The following is a 25,602-nucleotide window of genomic DNA, read 5'->3' on the forward strand; positions in this document are numbered from 1 at the left end:
CAAGATCGGTCCAAGTCAGCATGGATTTATGAAAGGGAAATCATGCTTGACAAATCTTCTAGAATTTTTTGAGGCTATAACTGGTAGAGTGGACAAGGGAGAACCAGTGGATGTGGTATATTTGGACTTTCAAAAGGCTTTTGACAAGGTCCCACACAAGAGATTGGTGTGCAAAATCAAAGCACATGGTATTGGGGGTAATGTACTAACGTGGATAAAAAACTGGTTGGCAGACAGGAAGCAGAGAATCGGGATAAACGGGTCCTTTTCAGAATGGCAGGCAGTGACTAGTGGAGTGCCGCAGGGCTCAGTGCTGGGACCCCAGCTCTTTACAATATACATTAATGATTTAGATGAAGGAATTGAGTGTAACATCTCCAAGTTTGCAGATGACACTAAACTGGGTGGCAGTGTGAGCTGTGAGGACGCTAAGAGGCTGCAGGGTGACTTGGACAGGTTAGGTGAGTGGGCAAATGCATGGCAGATGCAGTATAATGTGGATAAATGTGAGGCTATCCACTTTGGGGGCAAAAATACGAAGGCAGAATATTATCTGAATGGCAGCAGATTAGGAAAAGGGGAGGTGCAACGAGACCTGGGTGTCATGGTACATCAGTCATTGAAAGTTGGCATGCAGGTACAGCAGGCGGTGAAGGAGGCAAATGGTATGTTGGCCTTCATAGCTAGAGGATTTGAGTACAGGAGCAGGGAGGCCTTGCTGCAGTTGTACAGGGCCTTAGTGAGGCCACACCTGGAATATTGTGTTCAGTTTTGGTCTCCTAATCTGAGGAAGGATGTTCTTGCTATTGAGGGAGTGCAGCGAAAGTTCAACAGACTGATTCCCGGGATGGCTGGTCTGACCTATGAGGAGAGACTGGATCAACTGGGCTTTTATATACTGGAGTTTAGAAGGATGAGAGGGGATCTCATAGAAACATATAAGATTCTGACGGGACTGGGCAGGTTAGATGCGGGAAGAATGTTCCCGATGTTGGGGAAGTCCAGAACCAGGAGACACAGTCTTAAGATAAGGAGTAGGCCATTTAGGACTGAGATGAGGAGAAACTTCTTGACACAGAGAGTTGTTAACCTGTGGAATTCCCTACTGCAGAGAGTTGTTGAGGCCAGTTCACTGGATATACTCAAGAGGGAGTTAGATATGGCCCTTACAGCTAAAGGGATCAAGGGGTATGGAGAGAAAGCAGGAAAAGGGTACTGAGGGAATGATCAGCCATCATCTTATTGAATGGCGGTGCAGGCTCGAAGGGCCGAATGGCCGAATCCTGCACCTATTTTCTATGTTTCTAGTCGACTCAATCTCTCCTCATAGGACAATCCTCCCATCCCAGGAATCAGTCTGGTGAACCTTCATTGTGCTCCCTCAATGGCAAGTATATCCTTCCTTGGATAAGGAGATCAAAACTGTAATCAATACTCTGTGTGGTCTCACCAGGGCCCTATATAATTTCAGTATGTCTTTACTCTTGTACTCAAATCCTCTTGTAATAAAGACCAACACATCATTTGATTTCTTAATTGCTTGCTGTACCTGCATGTTTACTTTCAGTGATTCATACAAAAGGACACCCAGATCCCTCTGAACACCAACATTTCCCAATTTCTCACCATTTAAAAAATGCCCTGCTCTACTATTTTTACAACCAAAGTAGATAACTTCACATTTGTCCAGTGGTCAAGGGTGGATTTTTTGAAGAGATGGGTTATGACAGCAGATCTGAAGGGGAATAGGACAATACCTGAGGAGGTGGATCCATTCACAACATAAACTAACATGAGAGCCAGGAAGAGACATTGGGTTGTCAGCAGTTTGGTGGGACCAAAATGTGGGTCTCTTGAACAAGATGAGCTGGGAGAGGGTATGATGAGAAAGACTAGAGATGAGAGTTCAGGGTGAGAGCAGGAGGAATCTTTAGGGAAGTTTGGCCCAGTGCATTGGGTAGTCTCACCTCCACTTTCACCTCTGCTCTCCAACCCCCTCACCCCAACCCCTCCTTCAACCCTACTCTCCAACTCCTCACCCCAACCCCTCCTTCACCCCAACTCTCCAACCCCCTCACCCCAACTCTCCAACCCCCCTCACCCCTACTCTCCAACCCCCTCACCCCTACTCTCCAACCCCTCCTCTCCAACTCCCCCTCACCCCTACTCTCCAACCCCCCCTCACCCCTACTCTCCAACCCCCCCTCACCCCTACTCTCCAACCCCCCCTCACCCCTACTCTCCAACCCCCCCTCACCCCTACTCTCCCCTCACCCCTACTCTCCAACCCCCCCTCACCCCAACTCTCCAACCCCCCCTCACCCCAACTCTCCAACCCCCCTCACCCCAACCCCCCTCACCCCCTCACCCCAACCCCTCCTTCACCCCTACTCTCCAACTCCCCTCACCCCTGCTCTCCAACCCCCCTTACCCCTACCCCTCCTTCACCCCTACTCTCCAACCCCCCTCACCCCTACCCCTCCTTCACCCCTACCCCTCCTTCACCCCTACTCTCCAACTCCCCTCACCCCTGCTCTCCAACCCCTCACCCCAACCCCTCCTTCACCCCAACTCTCCAACCTCCCTCACCCCAACCCCTCCCCCTCCTTCACCCCTAGCCCCCAACTCCTCTTTAATCCCTACTCAACAGCCCCCTCTCATCTTCCATTGACTTTAATTGAAAGGAAACCAACAGTTTACACTAGTCAGAATTTGAAAGATATTTACAATTCGTTTTAGTCGTTCTTCGAGTTGGGATCTTTCTTTATTCTGTCCACTCGAGTTGGATAACAGACTTTTCCTGTGAATATAGAGCTGGAGTATTGGGTCGTGATGTGTTTACTTGTTTATCTTGTTGACTCTAAACCATTGCCAATTATTTGATGTAATCTGTTTATCTTTTGTTAAATACATTTGCTGAGTGGATTCAAATTTAAAACCAGGTTTGTAGGCGTGATGCTCCATTCACACATTGAAGGTGGAAGAGATGCTGTGGGGCACACGCTAAGTCCAGTAGCTGAGAGTGATCAACAAGACTGGGTTTTATATCCCAGGCATGTTGTCAACACCTTCCCTGGATACCAAGGCTAGGAGAGGCACTCTGGAAGGTAGGGGGAGCTGGGACGTGTCCCTGAGAGTAATCGAAGGTCTGAGAACTGAAATAATCGAGAGTTAGAAAGGAGAAAAGACCCAAAATGGAACAGTCAGTTAAAGGACATTAATTAGTCTCCTCTTATCTTGAATAGGGACGCAGTGTGTTTAATGCAACGCTGATTTATTTGACACATATCAAAATATTAATCTCCAGCCCAGTTTTAGGAATTATTAACATCAGCAGAAACAAACTCCAACTGTCAGAAGGAACATGGTTCAGTCCTGGATGTGATTTATCTTCATCATAGGCAGTCCCTCGGAGTCGAGGATGACTTGCTTCCACATTAAAAATGAGGTCTCAGATGTCTGTTAAGTCCAATGCGGGAGCTACAGTCTCTGTCGCAGGTTGGACAGACGGTGGTTGAAAGTACGTTGGTTGAAGTGCCGGTTTGTTGAAGTGCTTGGGTTGTCGTGTGCTCCTTCCGCCGTATACGCTTGGTGTCCGCTTGCTCCAAGTGAAGAGACTCGAAGTGTCACACGCCTTCCCGGATTATGCTCTTCCACCTTGAGCGATCTTGCGTGTTGACGCTGGTTTGGAGTTTGTCCTCCGAGTGAGCGCAGATGCAAGCATCATCTACATATTGTAATTCGAGGACAGAGGATGGCATGACCTTGGATCTGGTCTGAAGGTGATGGAGGTTGAACAGTTTCCCGTTTGTTCTATAGATTATCTCCACTCCAGCGGGAAGCTTACTGACGGTGAGATGTAGCATTGCAGCAAGGAAGATCGAGAAGAGCGTTGGTGCAATGACACAGCCTTGCTTCTCCCCGGTCCGTACATGAATTGGGTCTGTGGTGGATCCATTGGTCAGGATCACAGCTTGCATGTTATCATGAAGCAAGCCGAGGATGGTGACAAATTTTTGAGGACAGCCGAATTTGAAGACTACGCTCCATAATCCCTCACGGTTGACGGTGTCAAAGGCCTTGGTCAGGTCAAAGATGACCATGTACAAAGGTTGGTGTTGTTCCCTGCATTTCTCTTGAATTTGTCGCGCGATGAAGATAATGTCCATTTTTCCCCTAGTGGCCAGAATCCGCATTGCGACACTGGGAGCAGTTGTTCTGCCACAGAGAGATGAGGATTCTTGCGATAACTTTCCCTGTGGTACAGCAGGGAAATTCCTCTGTAGTTACCACAATCGGACATCTCCTTTCTTGAAGATGGTCACGATTACGGCATCTCCGAGATCCCCTGGTATGCTCTCCTCCTTCCAAATAAGAGAAATGACCTCATGTATTCGCACCAATAGTGCTTCTCCGCCATGTTTTCGTGCTTCGGTGGGTATTCCATCCGCTCCTGAGGCCTTGTTCCTCAATTGTCCAATGGTCTTTTCAACCTCGCGCAAGTTTGGGGCTGTACTGAGATGGTGGCACGTAGCATGCTGCAGGATGGGGTCGAGTACACTCACCTCGAAGACAGTCTTGGTTAAGGAAATCTTCAAAGTGCTCCTTCCAGCGGGCATTGACTGCCTCTCTGTCCTTGATGAGAACTTCTCTGTTCTTGGCCCGCAATAAGCCAGGACCTTGGGTGCTTGGGCCGTAGGTGGTCTTTACTGCACTGAAGAATCCTCGCACGTCGTGGTTGTCGGCTCGTTGCTGGATCTCCTGCGCTTTCTCCACCCACCATCTGTTCTTTAGGTCGTGAGTTTTTGTTGGACCTCGGCCTTCAAACGTCTGTAGAGCTGCTTTCTTGCATTCGAGTTGTCTTGCTGTTTCCAATTCAAGAATGCCTTGCGCTTGCAGCTTATTAACTCCTGGATTTCCTGGTCGTTCTATTCGAACGAGTCTTGGTGTTTCCTGGTCAAGTGACCGAGTGTCTCCTCACAGGTCTTAATTATGGAGGCCTTGAGGGCAGACCAGGCGCCGTGAGCCCCCTGCGTCCCTGGATCACTGAGTCGCCAGGTTGGTAGTGAGGTGCCGGCTGGATAGCGCGTTCTTAGCATGGTCTCCGAGTGCTCCAGCGTTGATTTTCCTGTGGCATTATTTCTGTTGCCGCCGCTGTATTTGGGCAACATTGGTGGACAGCACCGAGCAGATTAGGTGGTGGTCCGTCCAGCAGTCAGCTCCTGTCAGGGCACGGGTGATGCGCACGTCCTTGTGGCCCCTCGCTCGGACATAACGTAGCCCACCCCTAGAATAACGTGCACCACCACCTTGTTCCCTGAGCTGGTCTTCCCCTTCCTGCCGGGTCTCGCTTACGGGTCCAACGAGGAGTGTCCTATGAATTGCAGGGAGAGAGGTTCTGTGGGAAGGAGGATGATGGACAGTGGAAGTATGTTTATGATTCTATGTATGTACGAGGCTAATGCAACAGAGCCTGATCTCCAGTCGTCTTGGATCCCCTTGCCACTGGACCAAGACCTTGCTCTGTGAAGCCCGTGTGGCAGCTGGTGTACAGCGGCCACTCCACATTAAAATCATTCCGGAGATGAGGGGGTTACCTTATGATGATAGATTGAGTAGACTGGGTCTTTACTCGTTGGAGTTCAGAAGGATGAGGGGTGATCTTATAGAAACATTTAAAATAATGAAAGGGATAGACAAGATCGAGGCAGAGAGGTTGTTTCCACTGGTCGGGGAGACTAGAACTAGGGGCACAGCCTCAAAATACGGGGGAGCCAATTGAGAAGGAATTTCTTCTCCCAGAGGGTTGTGAATCTGTGGAATTCTCTGCCCAAGGAAGCAGTTGAGGCTAGCTCATTGAATGTATTCAAGTCACAGATAGATAGATTTTTAACCAATAGGGGAATTAAGGGTTACGGGGAGCGGGCGGGTAAGTGGAGCTGAGTCCACGGCCAGATCAGCCATGATCTTGTTGAATGGCGGAGCAGGCTCGAGGGGCTAGATGGCCTCCTCCTGTTCCTAATTCTTATGTTCTAATTCACACACAGGCATCTTCAATCACTTGGAATGAAGTTCTGGACCTGGAACGTCACGACCTTCATGGACAATCCCAACAGCAACAGACCAGAATGTCGTACTGCCATCATTGCCCAGGAACTCAGACGCTCTGACGTATATGATTCACAGCAGCAACAACAGCAGAATCCAACCCCTGTTGTCACATGTGAACTCGCTGGTGTGTCAGCAGGTGGGATGACCGAATGAATCCCTTCCCACACACGGAGCAGGTGAACGGCCTCTGCCCGGTGTGAGTACGTTGGTGGCTCAGCAGATCCCTTGTGCATTTAAAGCTCTTCTCACAGTCAGAACATTTAAAAGGTCTCTCACCAGTGTGAACAAGTTGGTGTGAAGCAAGGTTGGTGAACTGAGTGAATCTCTTCCCACACACAGAGCAGTTGAATGGTCTCTCCCCAGTGTGAATTCTCTGGTGTGTCAGCAGGTCGCATGTCCGAGTGAATCCCTTCTCACACACGGAGCAGGTGAACGGCCTCTCCCCGGTGTGAGTACGTTGGTGTGTCAGCAGATCCCTTGTGCGTTTAAAGCTCTTCTCACAGTCAGAACATTTAAAAGGCCTCTCACCAGTGTGAACAAGCTGGTGTTCAGTGAGGGTGGATGACTGCCCGAATCTCATCCCACAGTGAGAGCAACTGAACGGTCTCTCCCCAGTATGAACTCGCTGGTGTGTCAGCAGGTGGGATGACTGAGTGAATCCCTTCCCACACACTGAGCAGGTGAATGGCCTCTCCCCAGTGTGAATGCGTCGATGAGTTTCCAGCAGGGATGGGTATTTGAATCCCTTCCTACAGTCCCCACATTTCCACGGTTTCTCCATGGTGCTGGTGTCCTTGTGTCTCTCCAGGATGGATGATCAGTTGAAGCCTGGTCCACACACACAACACGTGTACGGTTTCTCCCCACTGTGAATGGTGCGATGTTTTTTTCAGGCTGTATAACTGGTTAAAGCTCTTTCCACAGGCAGTGCACTGGAACACTCTCACTCGGGTGTGTGTCTCGGTGCTTTTCCAGTCACACTGATGTTTGAAATCTTTTCCCACAGGCAGGACAGACAAACATTTCTCCTTCCACTTTCAAAGGCCGATGATATTCAGGTCCTGATAAATGGAGTGACTGTCACTTGAGTTTCCCGTCTGTAAATCCTCCCCTTCTAATACCCTGTAAAAGGAGTTTACAAAAGTCATCAAAAGTACAGGATAGAAGTTCAGAACAGACAATTTTATTTTCTATGGAACATACTTTCCTCTCTTGTTCCCCCAAAGCTGTGGTCCAATCAAATTAAACTCTGCAAGTGGCTCAGTTCGTAGCACTGTCGCCTCGGAGTCAGAAGGTTGTGGGTTCAAGTCCCACTCCAGAGACTTGAGCACAAAACTCGAAGCTGACACTCCAAGCAGTACTGAGGGAGTGCTGCACTGTCTGAGGTGTCGTCTTTCAGATGTTATCCCCGGTGTCCTGGGGCCAATATTTATCCCTCAACCAACATAACAAAAACAGATTATCTGGTCATTATCACGTTGCTGTTTGTGGGAGCTTGCTTCGTTTCCTACATTACAACAGTGATGATGCTTCAAAATTACTTCATTGGCTGTAAAGCGCTTCGTCTATCCAGTGGTCGTGAAAGGTGCTATATAAATGCAAGTCTTTATTTTCTTCTGTCTAAAAGAATCCAAAATAAGCAACAAAAGCAAAGTGCCCCTTCCCAACTAAACCAGAACGTTGTTATCAGTGTCTGAGACGCTCTGTACCCCGAGGTTCCCACCACTCATAGAAGGTATCAAACATACCGATGGACACCTCATGCTCCCTCTCCAGGGCCACCCAGGCACAGACAAGACTGTGGGAGAGAGGCAGGCAGCCAGAGTGACCCGGGCCCTGCCCTTCCTGGACCTACAACTTGCTGTTTTAGCCAGGCCCAAGAGCAGATCCTTCGACTTACCCACTCCACTCTACACGGGCGGCCAAAGGTTAGAAGCGTGGAGCTAAAGTGTAACCCTTCCATTTCAGGTAGCAGCTGAGTAAATCTTCTCTGAATCCTCTCCAGTGCCTCTATATCCCTTTTATAATATGGTGACCAGAACTGTACGCAGTACTCGAAGTGTGGTCTAACCAACGTTCAATGCAGGTTTGGTATTACCTCAGTACTTTTCAATTCTATACCTCTAGAAATAAACCCGAGTCTTGATTTGCTATTTTTACGGCCTTGCTAACCTATGTCGCAACTTTTAATGATTTGTATATTTGTAGTCCGAGGTCCCTTTGCTCATCTACCCCACCCAGATTCCACCCTCCAAGTAATGTGACCTCCGTACTCTTCCTACCAAAATGTAATGCCTCACATTTACCTCTGTTGAATGTCGTTTGTCAATGATATGCCCATTCTGCAAGTTTATTTATGTCCTCCTCAGTATTGACGAGCACCATCACCCAATTTGGTGACATCCGCAAATTTAGATATTGTGTTTTTGATTCCAAAGTCTAAATTGTTGATGTAAATTGTGAACAGCAGTGGTCCCAGCACTGATCCTTGTGGAACACCACTACCCACCTTCTGCCACTGTGAATAGCTACCCTTTACCCCTACTCTCTGCTTTCTGTCTTGAAGCCAGCTAGCTATCCATTCTGCTACTTGTCCCCTGACTGCGCATTCTCTGACCTTGTTCATCAATTTATTATGGGATACTTTATTGAAGGCCCTTTGAAAATCTAGATAAATTATATCTACAAAGCAAGTGTTTATATCGGCTAATCATTCAAGAGAAATTCCTACACGCAATGTTGGATGAGCACTGTCATCGGGTGTGTTAGCCTGGATTATGTGCTCAATTATCTGGAGTGGGACTTGAACTCACAACCTTCTGACTTAGAGGTGAAAGTCTGACTCACTGAGCCACAGCTGACACTTGCTCAAATACAAGATCAGCAGATTCTCTGTCCTCTACCGTACCTTCCATTGACCCATCAATCAGAGTAAACTTGCAAGTCCCACGTGTCCACAGTAACTGACACCAGGTCAGCCCGCTGGATGGAACCTCGGGGGCCCTGAGCTTGATCTCCGGTGTCTCCAGTCCCCACTGCCCCCTTACATCAGTCTCCCCTCACTTTTATACCCTGCACTGATCCACCTCTGGCACCGGACTCTTCTTTGTCTCCTCTGCTGGGTTTGGGCAGGAAGTGAGGAAAAGACAGCTGGAACTTCTCTAATCTGTGATTTACAAGGTCACTTTCCCTGGTTCCCAGCAGGTACTTTTCTTCAGTAATTTTCTCATTATCCCTAAACTACTCTTCCTACTGTTAGTTGTTATTTCTTATAGTTTCACAATTATAGGTATAAACATCACACATTATAATCTAATCTATTGTGTTACTCACTCTGGTTTAAGCTTATACTAACAGACAAACCCTGTTCTTTCCCCTGATCTGATTACAGATTCCAACAGTGGGTTCAGTGAATGGAATGTCTGATCAGTGTTGCCATGGCGACCTGTCTGCAGTGAATCGATTGTTTGAGTTTCTAACTCAGACAAACTTCTCTTTCCCATGATGCACATTATATCAGACATTAGAGATGTCAATGTGTTTTAGCCAAGTTGTGTTATTATCTCAAACATACAAGGGCTTCAGTTACACAAATCTTTAAAAGTAGGAGAACAAGTTGATAAAGTGGTTAAAGAATCACATGGGGTCCTAGGTTTTATAAATAGGACAGAGGTCATGTAACCCTGCACAAATCATTGGTTAGGCTGCAGTTACATCGAAACAGAGAAAATAGGTGCAGGAGTAGGCCATTCAGCCCTTTGAGCCTGCACCACCATTTGATAAGATCATGGCTGATCATTCCCTCAGTACCCCTTTCCTGCTTTCTCTCCATACCCCTTGATCCCTTCAGCCATAAGGGCCATATCGAACTCCCTCTTGAATATATCCAATGAACTGGCATCAACAACTCTCTGCGGCAGGGAATTCCACAGGTTAACAACTCTCTGAGTGAAGAAGTTTCTCCTCATCTCAGTCCTAAATGGCCTACCCCTGGTTCTGGACTTCCCCAACATCGGGAACAATCTACCCGCATCAAACCTGTCCCGTCCCTTCAGAATCTTGTATCTTTCTATGAGATCCCCTCTCATCCTTCTAAACTCCAATGTATAAAGGCCCAGTTGATCCAGTCTCTCCTCATATGTCAGTCTTACCATCCCGGGAATCAGTCTGGTGAACCTTCGCTGCACTCCCTCAATAGCAAGAACATCCTTCCTCAGATTAGGAGACCAAAACTGAACACAATAGGTGAGGCCTCACCAAGGCCCTGTACAACTGCAGTAAGACCTCCCTGCTCCTATACTCAAATCTCCTAGCTATGAAGGCCAACATACCATTTGCCTTCTTCACCATCTGCTGTACCTGTATGCCAACTTTCAATGACTGATGATCCATGACACCCAGGTCTCATTGCACCTTCCCTTTTCCTAATCTGCCGCCATTCAGATAACATTCTGTCTTTGCGTTTTTGCCCCCAAAGTGGATAACCTCACATTATACTGCATCTGCCATGCATTTGCCCACTCACCTAACCTGTCCAAGTCACCCTGTAGCCTCCTAGTGTCCCCCTCACAGCTCACACCGCCACCCAGTTTAGTGTCATCTGCAAAATTGTAGATATTACACTCAATTTCTTCATCCAAATCATTGATGTATATTGTAAAGAGCTGGGGTCCCAGCACTGAGCCCTGCGGCACACCACTAGTCACTGCTTGCCATTCTGAAAAGGACCCATTTATCCCGACTCTCTGCTTCCTGTCTGCCAACCAGTTCTCTATCCACGTTAGTATATTACCCCCAATACCATGTGCTTTGATTTTGCACTCCAATCTCTTGTGTGGGACCTTGTCAAAAGCCTTTTGAAAGTCCAAATACACCACATCCACTGGTTCTCCCTTGTCCACTCTACCAGTTATAGCCTCAAAAAATTCTAGAAGATTTGTCAAGCATTATTTCCCTTTCATAAATCCATGCTGACTTGGACCGATCCTGTCACTGCTTTCCAAATGCGCTGCTATTTCATCTTTAATAATTGATTCCAACATTTTCCCCACTACTGATGTCAGGCTAATCGGTCTATAATTACCCGCTTTCTTTCTCCCTCCCTTTTTAAAAAGTGGTGTTATATTAGCTACCCTCCAGTCCATAGGAACTGATCCAGAGTCGATAGACTGTTGGAAAATGATCACCAATACATCCACTATTTCTAGGGCCACTTCCTTAAGTACTCTGGGATGCAGACTATCAGGCCCCAGCAATTTATCGTCCTTCAATCCCATCAACTTCCCCAACAGAATTTCCCGCCTAATCAGGATATCCTTCAATTCCTCTTTCTCACTGGACCCTCGGTCCCCTAGTATTTCCGAAAGGTTATTTGTGTCTTCCTTCGTGAAGACAGAACCAAAGTACTTGTTCAATTAGTCTGCCATTTCTTTGTTCCCCATTATAAATTCACCTGAATCCGACTGCAAGGGACCTACGTTTGTCTTCACTAATCTTTTTCTCTTCACATATCTATAGAAGCTTTTGCAGTTAGTTTTTATGTTCCCGGCAAGCTCCATCTCATACTCTATTTTCCCCCTCTTAATTAAACCCTTTGTCCTCCTCTGCTTAATTCAAAATTTCTCCCAGTCCTCAGATTTGCTGCTTTTTCTGGTATAATTATATGCCTCTTCCTTGGATTTAAAACTATCCTTAATTTCCCTTGTTAGCCACGGTTGAGCCACCTTCCCCATTTTATTTTTACTCCAGACAGGGTTGTACAATTGCTGAAGTTCATCCATGTGATCTTTAAATGTTTGCCATTGCCTATCCACCTTCAACCCTTTAAGTATCATTTGCCAGTCTATTCTAGCCAATTCACGCCTCAAACCATCGAAGTTACCTTCCCTTAAGTTCAGGACCCTAGTTTCTGAATTAACTGTGTCACTCTCCATCTTAATAAAGAATTCTGCCATGTTATGGTCACTCTTCCCCAAGGGGCCTCGCACAACAAGATTGCTAATTAATCCTTTCTCATTACACATCACTCAGTCGAGGATGGCCAGCTCCCTAGTTGGTTCCTCGACATATTGCTCTGGAAAACCATCCGTAATACACCCCAGGAAATCCTCCTCCACTGCATTGCTACCAGTTTGGTTAGCCCAATCAATATGTAGATTAAAGTCACTCATGATAACTGATGTATCTTTATTGCATGCATCCCTAATTTCTTGTTTGATGCTGTCTCCAACCTTACTATTACTGTTTAACACAACTCCCACGAGCGTTTTCTGCCCCTTGGTATTCTGTCACTCCACCCATACCGATTCCACATCATCCAAGCTAATGTCCTTTCTTACTATTGCATCAATTTCCTCTTGAACCAGCAATGCCACCCCGCCTCCTTTTCCTTTCTGTCTATCCTTCCTAAATGTTGAATACCCCTGGATGTTGAGTTCCCAGCCTTGGTCACCCTGGAGCCATGTCTCCGTGATGCCAATTACATCATATCCGTTAACTGCTATCTGCGCAATTAATTCGTCCACCTTATTCCGATTACTCCTCGCATTGAGGCACAGAGCCTTCAGGCTGGTCTTTCTAACACACTTTGCCCCTTTCAAATTTTGCTGTAATGTGGCCCTTTTTGCTTTTTGCCTTCGGTTTCTCTGCCCTCCACTGTTACTTTTCTTTCTATCTTTTGCTTCTGACCCCATTCTACTTCCCTCTGTCTCCCTGCTTCGGTTCCCATCCCCCTGCCATATTAGTTTAACTCCTCCCCAACAGCACTAGCAAACACTCCCCCTGGGACATTGGTTCCGGTCCTGCCCAGGTTATTTCGAAGGAGGAGTTTTCCCCGGTGTCCTCGCTCACATTTATCGCTCAACCAACATCACTAAAACAGATTATCTGGCCATTATCACATTGTTGTGTGTGGGAGCCGACTGTGTGCAAATTGGTTGCTACATTTCGTACATTACGACAGCAACTGCAATTAAAAGGTACGTCATTGGTTGTAAAGGGAGTTGGGACATCCTGAGGTGGTGAAAGGCACTTTATAAATATGTCATCAATTAGTCTCCTTTTGGAGAAATCAAAGAATCGACTCACTGTATGTAGGAAACAAAGCTGATTTATTTGACAGTTGTTTGACAGAGGGTGCAGAAAAGATTTAGAAGAATGCTTCCAGGGATGAGGGACTTCAGTTACGTGGATAGATTGGAGAAGCCGGGGTTCTCCTTCGAGCAGAGAAGTTTGAGAGGAGATTTGATAGAGGTGTTCAAAATCATGAGAGGTGGAGAGAGAGAAACTGTTCCCATTGGTGGAAGGGTCGTGAACCAGAGGACATAGAGTTAAGATGATTGGCAAAGGAACCAAAGGCGACATGAGGGAAAACCTTTTTACGCAGCGAATGGTTAGGATCTGGAATGCACGGCCTGAAAGGGTGGTGGAGACCAATTCAATCGTGGCTTTCAAAAAAGGAATTGGATAAGTACCTGAAGGAAAAGGATCCAGGGAAAGGGAGGGAGAGTGGGACGAGCTGAAGTGCTCTTGCAGAGAGCCGGCACAGGCTCGACGGGCCGAAAGGCCTCGTTCTGTGCTGTAACCATTCTATGATTCGATGATATCCAGAAAATTAAACTCCAGCTCAGTTATCGGGATTCATTACACCAGCAGCAACAAACCCCAACTGTCAGAGTGAACATTTTTCAATCCAGGATGTGATTAACAGCAAAATCCAACCCCTGCAGTCACGTGTGAACTCACTGTTGTGTCAGCAGGATGGATGAACGAGTGAATCCCTTCCCACACACAGAGCAGGAGAACGGTGTTTCCCCAGTGTGAACCTGTTGGTGTTTCATCAGATTATTTCTCCTATTAAAGCTCTTCTCACAGTCAGAACATTTAAACGGTCTCTTATTGGTGTGAACAAGTTGTGTGCAGTGAGTTGAACTTGTGAATCCTGTCCCACACATGGAACAGGTAAAAGGACTCTCCCCGGTGTGAAGTCACTGGTGAGCCAGAAGCTCGGGTGAATTAGTGAAGTCGCTGGTGTTTCAGCAGGTTGGATGACTGAGTGAAGCCCTTCCCACACACACAGCAGGTGAACGGCCTCTCCCCAGTGTGAACTCGCTGGTGTGTCAGCAGGTCGGATGACCGACTGAATCCCTTCCCACACACAGAGCAGGTGAACGGTCTCTCCCCAGTGTGAAGTCGCTGGTGTTCAGTGAGTTTGGACGATTGAGTGAATCCCTTCCCACACACAGAGCAGGTAAACGGCTTCTCCCCGGTGTGAAAATGCTGGTGTACAGCGAGGTGGGATGAGTGCCTGAATCTCTTCCCGCATTGAGAGCAGCTGAATGGTCTCTCCCCAGTGTGAACCCGCTGGTGTTGTATTAGTTCCGGTGAGGTTTTAAAGCTGTTCCCACAGTCAGAGCATTTAAATGGTTTCTCCCCAGAGTGAACTCGCTGGTGTCTCAGCAGGCTGGATGCCGAAGGGAATCCCTTCCCACACACGGGGCAGGTGAACGGCCTCTCCCCGGTGTGACTGCGTCGATGAGTTTCCAGCTGGGACGGGGAACGGAATCCCTTCCCACAGTCCCCACATTTCCACGGTTTCTCCATGGTGCGGATGGCCTTGTGTCTCTCCAGGTTGGACGATCAGTTGAAGCCTCCTCCACACACACAACACGTTTACAGTTTCTCTGCGCCGTGAATAGTGTGATGTTTTTTCAGGCTGTGTAACTGGTTAAAGCTCTTTCCACAGTCAGTGCACTGGTACATTCTCACTCGGGTGTGTGTGTCTCGGTGCTTTTCCAGTCACACTGATGTTTGAAATCTTTTCCCACAGACAGAACAGAGAAGCATTTCTCCTACTTTGAAAGGCCGATGATAGTCAGGTCCTGATGAATGGAATGACTCTGTCAGATCTTGACATCATGTTTGGTTCGAGTTTCCCGTCTGCAAATCCTCCTCATCTAATATCCTGTAAAATGGGTTTACAAAAAGTCAGCACTGGAAGTGCAGGATAGAAATTGAGGTCAGATAATTCTAGTTTCTATGGAACATCCTTTCCTCTCTTGTTTCCCCCAAAGCTGTAAATCTCCATCCCACACACTCTCCCACCCTGGGCTGACATCCAAACCCATCGCAACATCGCCATCATTTCTTCCCTCCAGCCCCAGTTTTCTCGCCCTCTCTGCTCTGGTTGTGTTCAATTTTTCACCCGCTGTGTGCAAAGTAAGAATAAAATCAATGAGTCGATGATTTTCTCTCCTGGTCACTGGGATCCTGAAGCCCCACCCACTCTCTGCTCTTGCAGCAAGAGGGCCACACAGGCACCCTGATCCATCCCTGTCCAAGATGGCGGCCAGTTACCCCAGGCGGCTGGGCCTATCACCATGGTGCAAACACGGGACTTGCGGGCTTTTATTCCATCAGGTAGGCAGCAGTTCCCGGAGCGCATCTCGCTCTCCAACCAATATTCTGTTCCTCCGGGGAGTACAGCCAGAGCCAAATCCGCAGCACCACGAGTCACTCAGTTGAATGGGCCGGGGAGGGCGGGGGGAGAGGTTGAGAAGAGTGGGAGAGCAATAGTGGTAGGGGATTGGATAGTTAGGGGGAACAGACAGGCGTTTGCAGGGCTAAGGGGAAAGGGCAGGGGAGAGAGACTAGCTGAGAGTTGGCATGGGCTCGATGGGCCAAATGGCCTTCTATGCTGTAACGATTCTATGATTCTAAAAGGGCCATTAACGGCTTCTTTGAACATCAATAAAAACAGACTTGCATTTATATAGCGCCTTTCACGACCACTGGATGTACCAAAGCACTTACACCCAATTTTGAAGTGCAGTCACTGTTGTAAAGTCGGAAACGCGGCAGCCAATTAGCACAATGTGATAATTACCAGATAATCTGTTTTAATTATGTCTATGGAGGGATAAATATTGGCTCAGAACACCAGTGATAACTCCCCTGCTCTTCTTCAAAATTGTGTCACAGTATCTTTTACAGCTACCTGAGAGCAGACACGACCTCGGTTTAACGTCTCATCTAAAAGACGGCACCTCTGACAGAGTGGCACTCCCTCAGCACTGCGCTGCAGTGTCAGCCTAGATTTTGTGTTCAAGTCTCTGGAGTGTGACTTCAACCCACAACCTTCTGACTCAAAGGGACGAGAGCTATCCACTGAGCCATGGCATAGACATAGGAGGGGAGGAGATGGGGAAAAAAGAAAAACACATTCCCATATTTGCCTGTGGGACCCACCAACTGAATCATGTCTCCATACACCCATGACATTTTCTACCCTCCCACCCAATATAATGTTGCTTTCTCAAAAGTTGCTCTATTTTCATAAAAAATATTAATTTGGGGGCGGAAATTCCCAAACGACCCAGCATCAGAAACTTAAAAATGTTGTCTCAATGTTGTCCCAGTCCAGCGCCAGTGAAGCTGATTTTCAGGCCCCAGCTGCTGCAAAGGTTGGACTAACAGTAATGGCGGCTGCAATACCCACAAGCCCTCGCGCCCCAGAAAGCGCTCCGGCCGCCGCGCTGAGTTGTGGCACACAGCCCGAATGCTCAGCTCACACCCCGCTTCAGAACCCGGATCACCAGCGGAAAGTGCGTTTTATGCGGGTTTTTTTTTTATATAAATAGCGGAGTGAAGCGCGAGCGGAGAGATAAACAAAAATAAAATACAAACCGGAGCGGGCCCGGCACCGAGCGGCCGCAGCACGGGGTCTCCTGCAGGGAACCGAACTCAGCCACGTGATCAACTCCACGGCAGTGATTGACATGAGCTCCGAGCGAAACAGCGGGCGGGGCTCCAACCAATCGGGGGGCCCGAGGGGCGGGACTCAGGCACAGCTTCCGAGAATGGTGACGTCACAGAGTGGTGACGTCACAGAGGGAGGCCGCTCGGCCCGTGCCGGCTCCCTGCCAGAGCATCTCAGGGAGTCCCAGTCCCCGCAATATCTCTCCTTCACTCCCTGATCCCACTCCCTCAACACCACAATTGTCTCTCCTTCACTCCCTGATCCCACTCCCTCTCAACACCACAATTGTCCCTCCTTCACACCCTGATCCCACTCCCTCTCAACACCACAATTGTCTCTCCTTCACACCCTGATCCCACTCACTCTCAACACCACAATTGTCTCTCCTTCACTCCCTGATCCCACTCCCTCTCAACACCACAATTGTCTCTCCTTCACTCCCTGATCCCACTCCTTCTCAACACCACAATTGTCTCTCCTTCACTCCCTGATCCCACTCCCTCAACACCACAATTGTCCCTCCTTCACACCCTGATCCCACTCCCTCTCAACACCACAATTGTCTCTCCTTCACTCCCTGATCCCACTCCCTCTCAACACAATTGTCTCTCCTTCACTCCCTGATCCCACTCCCTCTCAACACCACAATTGTCTCTCCTTCACTCCCTGATCCCACTCCCTCTCAACACCACAATTGTCTCTCCTTCACTCCCTGATCCCACTCCCTCTCAACACCACAATTGTCTCTCCTTCACACCCTGATCCCACTCCCTCTCAACACCACAATTGTCTCTCCTTCACTCCCTGATCCCACTCCCCCTCAACACCACAATTGTCTCTCCTTCACACCCTGATCCCACTCCCTCTCAACACCACAAGTGTCTCTCCTTCACACCCTGATCCCACTCCCTCAACACCACAATTGTCTCTCCTTCACTCCCTGATCCCACTCCCTCTCAACACCACAATTGTCTCTCCTTCACTCCCTGATCCCACTCCCTCTCAACACCACAATTGTCTCTCCTTCACTCCCTGATCCCACTCCCTCAACACCACAATTGTCCCTCCTTCACACCCTGATCCCACTCCCTCTCAACACCACAATTGTCTCTCCTTCACACCCTGATCCCACTCCCTCTCAACACCACAATTGTCTCTCCTTCACTCCCTGATCCCACTCCCTCTCAACACCACAATTGTCTCTCCTTCACTCCCTGATCCCACTCCCTCTCAACACCACAATTGTCTCTCCTTCACTCCCTGATCCCACTCCCTCTCAACACCACAATTGTCTCTCCTTCACTCCCTGATCCCACTCCCTCTCAACACCACAATTGTCTCTCCTTCACACCCTGATCCCACTCCCTCTCAACACCACAATTGTCTCTCCTTCACTCCCTGATCCCACTCCCTCTCAACACCACAATTGTCTCTCCTTCACACCCTGATCCCACTCCCTCTCAACACCACAATTGTCTCTCCTTCACACCCTGATCCCACTCCTTCTCAACACCACAATTGTCTCTCCTTCACACCCTGATCCCACTCCCTTCTCAACACCACAATTGAGTCTGCCTCAACCACCCTTTCAGGCCGTACATTCCACATCCTAACCACTCGCTGCGTAAAAAAGTTTTTTCTTACGTTGCCTTTGGTTCCTTTGCCAATCAACTTAACTCTGTGTCCTCTGGTTCTCCACCCTTCGGCCAATGGGAACAGTTTCTCTCTATCTACTCTGTCCAGACCCCTCATGATTGTGAACACCTCTATCAATTCTCCTCTCAACCTTCTCTGCTCCAAGGAGAACAACCCCAGCTTTTCCAGTCTATCCACGTAACTGAAGCCCCTCATCCCTGAAATCATTCTTGTAAGTCTTTTCTGCAGCCTCTCTAAGGCCTTCACATCCTTCCTAAAATGTGGTGCCCAGAATTGGACTCCAGTTGAGGCTGAACATAAGAACATAAGAAATAGGAGCAGGAGTTGCCCATACAGCCCCTCGAGCCTGCTCTGCCATTTAATACAATCATGGCTGATCCGATCATGGACTGAGGTCCACTTCCCTACCCGCTCCCCATAAACTCCCTTAATCACTTATCGGTTAAGAAACTGTTTATCTCAGTCTTAAATGTATTCAATGACCCAGATTCCACAGCTCTCTGAGGCAGCGAATTCTACAGATTTACAACCCTCTGAGAGAAGAAATTCCTCCTCAGCTCAGTTTTAAATGGGCGGCCCCTTATTCTAAGATTATGCCCCCTCGTTCTAGTTTCCCCTATCAGTGGAAACATTCTCTCTGCATCCACCTTGTCAAGCTCCCTTATAATCTTATATGTTTCAATAAGATCACCTCTCATTCTTCTGAATTCTAATGAATAGAGGCCCAACCTACTCAACCTATCCTCACAAGTCAATTCCCTCATCTCCGAAATCAACCTAGTGAACCTTCTTCAAACTACCCCCAAAGCAAGTATATCCTTTCGTAAATATGGAAACTAAAACTGCATGCAGTATTCCAGGTGTGGCCTCACCTGTATAACTGTAGCAAGATTTCCCTGCTTTTATACGCCATCCCCTTTGCAATAAAGGCCAAGATTCCATTGGCCTTCATGATCACTTCCTGTACTTGCATACTAACCTTTTGTGTTTCATGCACAAGTACCCCCAGGTCTCGCTGTACTGCAGCACTTTGCAATTTTTCTCCATTTAAATAATAACTTGCTCTTGATTTTTTCCTGCCAAAGTGCATGACCTCACATCTTCCAACATTATACTCCAGCTGCCAAATTTTTGCCCACTCACTTAGCCTGTCTATGTGCTTTTGCAGATTTTTTGTGTCTTCCTCACACATTACTTTTCCTCGCGTCTTTGTAGTGTCAGCAAATTTGGCTACATTACACTTGGTCCTTGCCTCCAAGTCGTTAATATAGATTGTAAATAGTTGGGGTCCCAGCACTGATCCCTGCGGCATCCCACTTGTTACTGATTGCCAAACCAAGAATGAACCATTTATCCCAACTCTGTTTTCTATTAGTTAGCCAATCCTCTATCCATGCTAATATATTACCCCAACCCCGTGAACTTTTATCTTGTGCAGTAACCTTTTATGTGGCACCTTGTCAAATGCTTTCTGGAAGTCCAAATACACCACATCCACTGGTTCCCCTTTATCCACCCTGTTCATTACATCCTCAAAGAATTCTAGCAAATTTGTCAATGCTTCTTTAATAATGGACTCCAACATTTTCCCAACCACAGATGTTAGGCTAACTTGTCTATAGTTTCCTGATTTTTGTCTGCCTTCTTTTTTAATTAGGGACATTACATTTGCAGTTTTCCAATCTGCTGGATCTCCTCAGAATCCAGGGAATTTTGATAAATTACACCCAATGCATCCACTATCCCTACCGCTACTTCTCTTAAGATACAAGCCATCAGGTCCAGGGGATTTATCCTCCTTTAGTTCCATTGAGTACCACCTCCTTAGTGATTGTGATTGTGTTAAGTTCCTCCCCCCCATAGCCCCTTGACTATTCACTGTTGGGATATTTTTAGTGTCCTCTACGTAAAGACTGATACAAAATATTTGTTCAGAGTTTCTTCCATCTCCATGTTCCCCATTACTAATTCCCCGGTCTCGTCCTCTAAGGGACCAACATTTACTTTAGTCACTCTTTTCCTTCTTGTATACCTGTAGAAACTTTTGCTATCTGTTTTTATATTTCGTGCTAGTTTACTTTCATAGCCTATCTTCCCTTTCTTAATCACTTTTTAGTCATTCTTTGCTGGTGTCTAAAAGCTTCCCAATCTTCTGTTCTCCCAGTAGTTTTGGCCACATTGTATGCCCTTGTTTTTAATTGGATACCATCCTTTATTTCTTTAGTTACCCACAGATGGCCATCTTTTCTTTAACACCCTTTCCTCCTCACTGGAATATATTTTTCTTGAGAGTTGTGAAATATTTCCTTAAATGTACGCCATTGTTCATCAACCGTCCTACATTTTAATCTATTTTCCCAGTCCACGTTATCCTACTTTGCCCTCACACCAATGTAGTCTCCTTTATTTAAGCTTAGTACGCTGGTGTGAGATCCAACTTTCTCGTCTTCCATCTGAATTTGAAATTGAACCATGCTATGATCACTCATTCTAAGGGGATCCTTTACTAGGAGATTGTTTATTAATCCTGTCCCATTACACAGGACCAGATCTAAGATAGCCAGCACTTAAGAGGAAGAGAGGGAGAGGAAACCAGTGAGTGTAGAACTGAACCCAGCCAGAGTCTACACCATCAGGGGAGGAGAGGGAGGGGAACCAGAGAGTCTATATCTGAACCCAGCCAGAGTCTGCTCGTTTAGGAGAGGGAAGGACACCAATGAGTGCAGAACTGAACCACGCCAGAGTCAGCACCATCAGGGGAGGAGAGGGAGGGGGACCAGTGAGTGTGGAACTGAACCCAACCAGAGTCAACACGATCAGAGGATGAGAGCGGGAACTAGTGAGTGTAGAACTGAACCCAGCCAGATTTGGTGGTGAAAACTGGGAGTGATGAAGAAATAGTCTAGAAATGTGTGATGGGTTTGGATTTCAGCACAGCAGGAGGGACAATGTGTGGGACAGGGATTGACAGCTTTGGAAGAACAAGAGAGGAAAGAATGTTCCATGGAAACTAGATTTGTCTATTCTGAATTTCTGTCTTGTACTGACAGTGATGAGTTTTGTTATCTCCTTTTACAGCGTATTAGAAGGGGAGATTTTCAGACAGGAAACACAAACCAAGCATCGCGTCAAGATCTGACGGAGTCAATCGATTCATCAGGACCTGAATATCATCGGCCTTTGAAAGTGGAAGGAGAAATGTTTGTCTGTTCTGTCTGTGGGAAAAGATTTCAAATATCAGTGTGACTGGAAAGGCACCGAGACACACACACCCGAGTGACAGTGTTCCAGTGCACTGCCTGTGGAAAGAGCTTTAACCAGTTACACAGCCTGAAAAACATCGCACCATTCACAGCGGGGAGAGTCTGTAAACGTGTTGTGTGTGTGGGCGAGGCTTCAACTGATCGTCCAACCTGGAGAGACACAAGGATACCCGCACCACGGAGAAACCGTGGAAATGTGGGGACTGTGGGAAGATATTCAGATCATCGTCTGAGCTGGAAATTCATCGACGCAGTCACACTGGGGAAGAGGCCATTCACCTGCTCCGTGTGTGGGAAGGGATTCACTCGGTCATCTCACCTGCTGAGACACCAGCGAGTTCACAAGTGACTGCAGGGGTTGGAATCTGCTGTTATTGCTGCTGTTAATCACATCCCGACTGAACCATGTTCATTCTGACAGTTGGGGTTTGTTTCTGCTGATAATAACCCTATAACTGGGCTGGACTTTAATATTCTGGATATATTGCTGATGGTGTTCTCGGGGCTGCAGTGTCCATTTAAGAAACGCTGTGTGTTATCTTTCCCCTTAATTCAGCGACTCTCAACAGAAATTCAGCTTGCAATAAATTTTGAACTTTCACTTTAATCCTAAATTGATCTTTGGCACAAAATCTACAATAGTGTCAAAATTTCCACTGAATAAAATCTCCAATTAGAAAGAGCTTGCTGACAATTCTTACTGACTTGCACATTACACACAGTGGCCCCTCCATTATCCACCAGAAAGAAGGGGAATGGGAATTGGTGGGGAATCTGTGTCCCCAAATGTTGTCCCTCCCGTCTGGTGTTGCAATCCCCTCGGCACGGGAATGGAGACAAGTCCAGACCAAAACTGTGCGCAGTACTCCAGGTGTGGTCTTACCAACGGCCCGTACAGTTGTAGCAGGACTTCCCTACTTTTATACTCCATCCCCCTTGCAATAAAGGCCAGCATTCCATTTACCTTCCTGATTACTTGCTGTACCTGCATGCTAACTTTTTGTGTTTCATGTACAAGAACCCCCAGATCCCTCTGTACTGCAGCATTTTGTAATGGTCCCCATTTTAATAATAATTTGCTTTTTTATTTTTCCTACCAAACGATATAACCTGACATTTTACCACATTATAGTCCATCTGCCAGATTTTAGCCCACTCACTGAGCCTATCTCTATCACTTTGTAGATTCTTTGCGTCCTCCTCACAACTTGCTTTCCCACCTATCTTTGTATCATCAGCAAATTTGGCTGCGTTACACTCGGTCCCTTCAAACAACTCATTAATATAAATTGCAAATTGCACTGATCCCTGTGGCACCCCACTAGTTACAGTTTGCCAACCTGAAAAGGAGCCATTTATCCCAACTCTCTGTTTTCTGTTAGTTAGCCAATCCTCTATCCATCCTGATATATCACCTCCAACACTGAGCTCTTAGCTTGTGCAGTAACCTTTTGTGTGGTACCTTATCGAATGCTTTCTGGAAATCCAAATATACGACATTAACTGGTTCTCCTTTATCCACTCTGCTTGTTGCATTCTCAAACAGCTCCAGCAAATTTGTCAAACATGATTTCCCTTTCATAAAACCATGACTGCAATATGATTTTCTAAATGTCCTGCTACTACTTCCTGAATGATGCACTCCAGTATTTTCCCAATGACAGATGGTAGGCTCACTGGTCTATAGTTTCCTGCTTTCTGTCTCCCTCTTTTCTTAAATAGGGGTGTTACATTTGCGGTTTTCCAGTCCGTTGGGACCTCTCCGGTAGATTACAACTATCTGCAGCCACTTATTTTAAGACCCTAGGATGCATGTCCACCTTTAGTCCCATTAGTTTGCTTAGTACCTTATCTCTAGTGATAGTGACTGTTTTAAGGTCCCCCTGCACCCCGTGCAATAGCTCCTTGATTATCAACTATTGGGATATTTTTAGTGTCCTCTACTGTGAAGACAGATACAAAATATTTGTTCAAAGTCTCTGCCATTTCCATGTTTCCCATTATTAATTCTCCAGTCTCATCCTCTAAGGGACCAACGTTTCCTTTAGCTGCTCATTTCCTTTTTATATACCAGTAGAAGCTCTTACTGCCTGTTTTTATATTTCTTGCTAGTTTGCTCTCACATGCTATCTTCTCTGTCTTTATTATTTTTTTTGTCGTCCTTTGCTGGTTTCTAAAAATGTCCCAATCCTCTGGCCTTCCACTGTCCTTTGCAACATTGTATGCTTTTTTTGCCAATTTGATACCATCCTTTACTTCCTTAGTTAGCGAGGGATGGTTCATCCTTCTCTTAACATCTTTATTTCTCACTTGAATAAATCTTTGCTGAGTTATGAAATATCTCCTTAAATGTTTGCCACTGAGTTTCTACAGTCTTACCCTTTAACATATTTTCCCAGTGCACTTGCTGTCAGTGACAAGGGTTGATTTATATCACATGGGAGGAGATTGGTGTCAGTGACTGTGGGGTTGGTTCAACCTTCTTCGACCTGACCAAGGCCTTTGATATTGTTAACCGTGAGGGATTATGGCGTGCACTCTTCAAATTCGCTGTTCTCAAAAATTTGTCACCATCCTCGGCTTGCTTCATGATAACATACAAGCTGTGATCCTGACCAATGGATCCACCACAGACCCAGTTCATGTACGGATCGGGGAAAAGCAAGGCTGTGTCATTGCACCAACGCTCTTCTCCATCTTCCTTGCTGCAATGCTACATCTCACCCTCAGTAAGCTTCCCGCTGGAGTGGAGATAATCTATAGAACAAACGGGAAACTGTTCAACCTCCATCACCTTCAGACCAGATCCAAGGTTCTGCCATCCTCTGTCACCGAATTACAATATGCAGATGATGCTTGTGTCTGTGCTCACTCAGAGGACGAACTCCAAACCATCATCAACACGTTCACCGTAGTGTCTGAGAGCATAGGTCTTACACTAAACATCCGTAAAACAAAGGTGCTCTATCAACCTGCCCCCACCACACAGCACTGCCCCCCGACCCCCCCCCGATTATCAAAATCCATGATGAGGCCTTGGACAATGTGGACCATTTTTCATACCTCGGGAGCCTACTGTCAACAAGGGCAGATATCGATGACGAGATCTACCACCTTCAGTGTGCCAGCGCAGACTTTGGTCACCTAAGGAATAGAGTGTTTGCAGACCAGAACCTTAAAATCGGCACAAAGCTGATGGTCTTTAGTAGTAGTGATACCTGTCCTCATACATGCTTCTCAGACACGGACTATGTACAGCACACACATCGAAGCACTGGAGAAGCACCATCAACGCTACCTCCGGAAGATCCTGCAAATCCATTGGCAGGATAGACGCACCAACATCTGTTCTCACGCAGACCAACAGCCTCAGCATTGAAGCATTGACCACGCTCGATCAGCTACGATGGACAGGACACATTGTCCAGATACCCGATACGAGACTCCCAAAGCAAGCACTCTACTTGGAGCTTCGACATGGCAAGCGAGCCCCAGGAGGGCAGAGGAAACGTTTCAAGGACACCATCAAGGCCTCCTTGATGTTGTTCAACATCCCCACCGACACCTGGGAATCCCTGGCACAAGATCGCTGAAAATGGAAGCGAATAATCCATGAGGGCGTTGAACAATTCGAATCTCTTCACTTGGAGCAAGCGGAGACAAAGCGTATACGGCGGAAGGAGCGCACGACAACCCAAGCACTTCAACAAAGCGGCAATTCAACCAACGTACTTTCAACCACCGTCTGTCCAACCTGCGACAGAGACTGTAGCTCCCGCATTGGACTTAATAGACATCTGAGACCTCATTTGTAAT

At 47.0% G+C, this 25,602-nt stretch overlaps 1 protein-coding gene across 2 annotated transcripts in view; it reads right to left on the bottom strand.

The window, feature by feature from the left end:
• Positions 1–3,257: 3,257 nt before the first annotated feature.
• Positions 3,258–25,602, bottom strand: part of LOC139243886 (zinc finger protein 135-like) — a 53,670-nt gene continuing 31,325 nt past the window's right edge. Inside the window, exons 3-4 of one of the 2 annotated variants that reach the window (XM_070870905.1) lie at positions 14,126–15,073; positions 3,258–6,809 (exon numbers count right to left, since the gene is read on the bottom strand). In XM_070870905.1, the coding sequence (XP_070727006.1) occupies positions 6,218–6,809; positions 14,126–14,712 (1,179 nt within the window). In that variant the 5' untranslated portion in view covers positions 14,713–15,073 and the 3' untranslated portion in view covers positions 3,258–6,217. Of the gene's footprint in view, positions 6,810–14,125; positions 15,074–24,145; positions 24,544–25,602 lie in introns of those variants that run through there. The other variant, XR_011589744.1, reaches the window with a different exon arrangement.

The sequence above is a fragment of the Pristiophorus japonicus genome, unplaced genomic scaffold (assembly GCF_044704955.1).
Source record: "Pristiophorus japonicus isolate sPriJap1 unplaced genomic scaffold, sPriJap1.hap1 HAP1_SCAFFOLD_190, whole genome shotgun sequence".
Taxonomy (NCBI): domain Eukaryota; kingdom Metazoa; phylum Chordata; class Chondrichthyes; family Pristiophoridae; genus Pristiophorus; species Pristiophorus japonicus.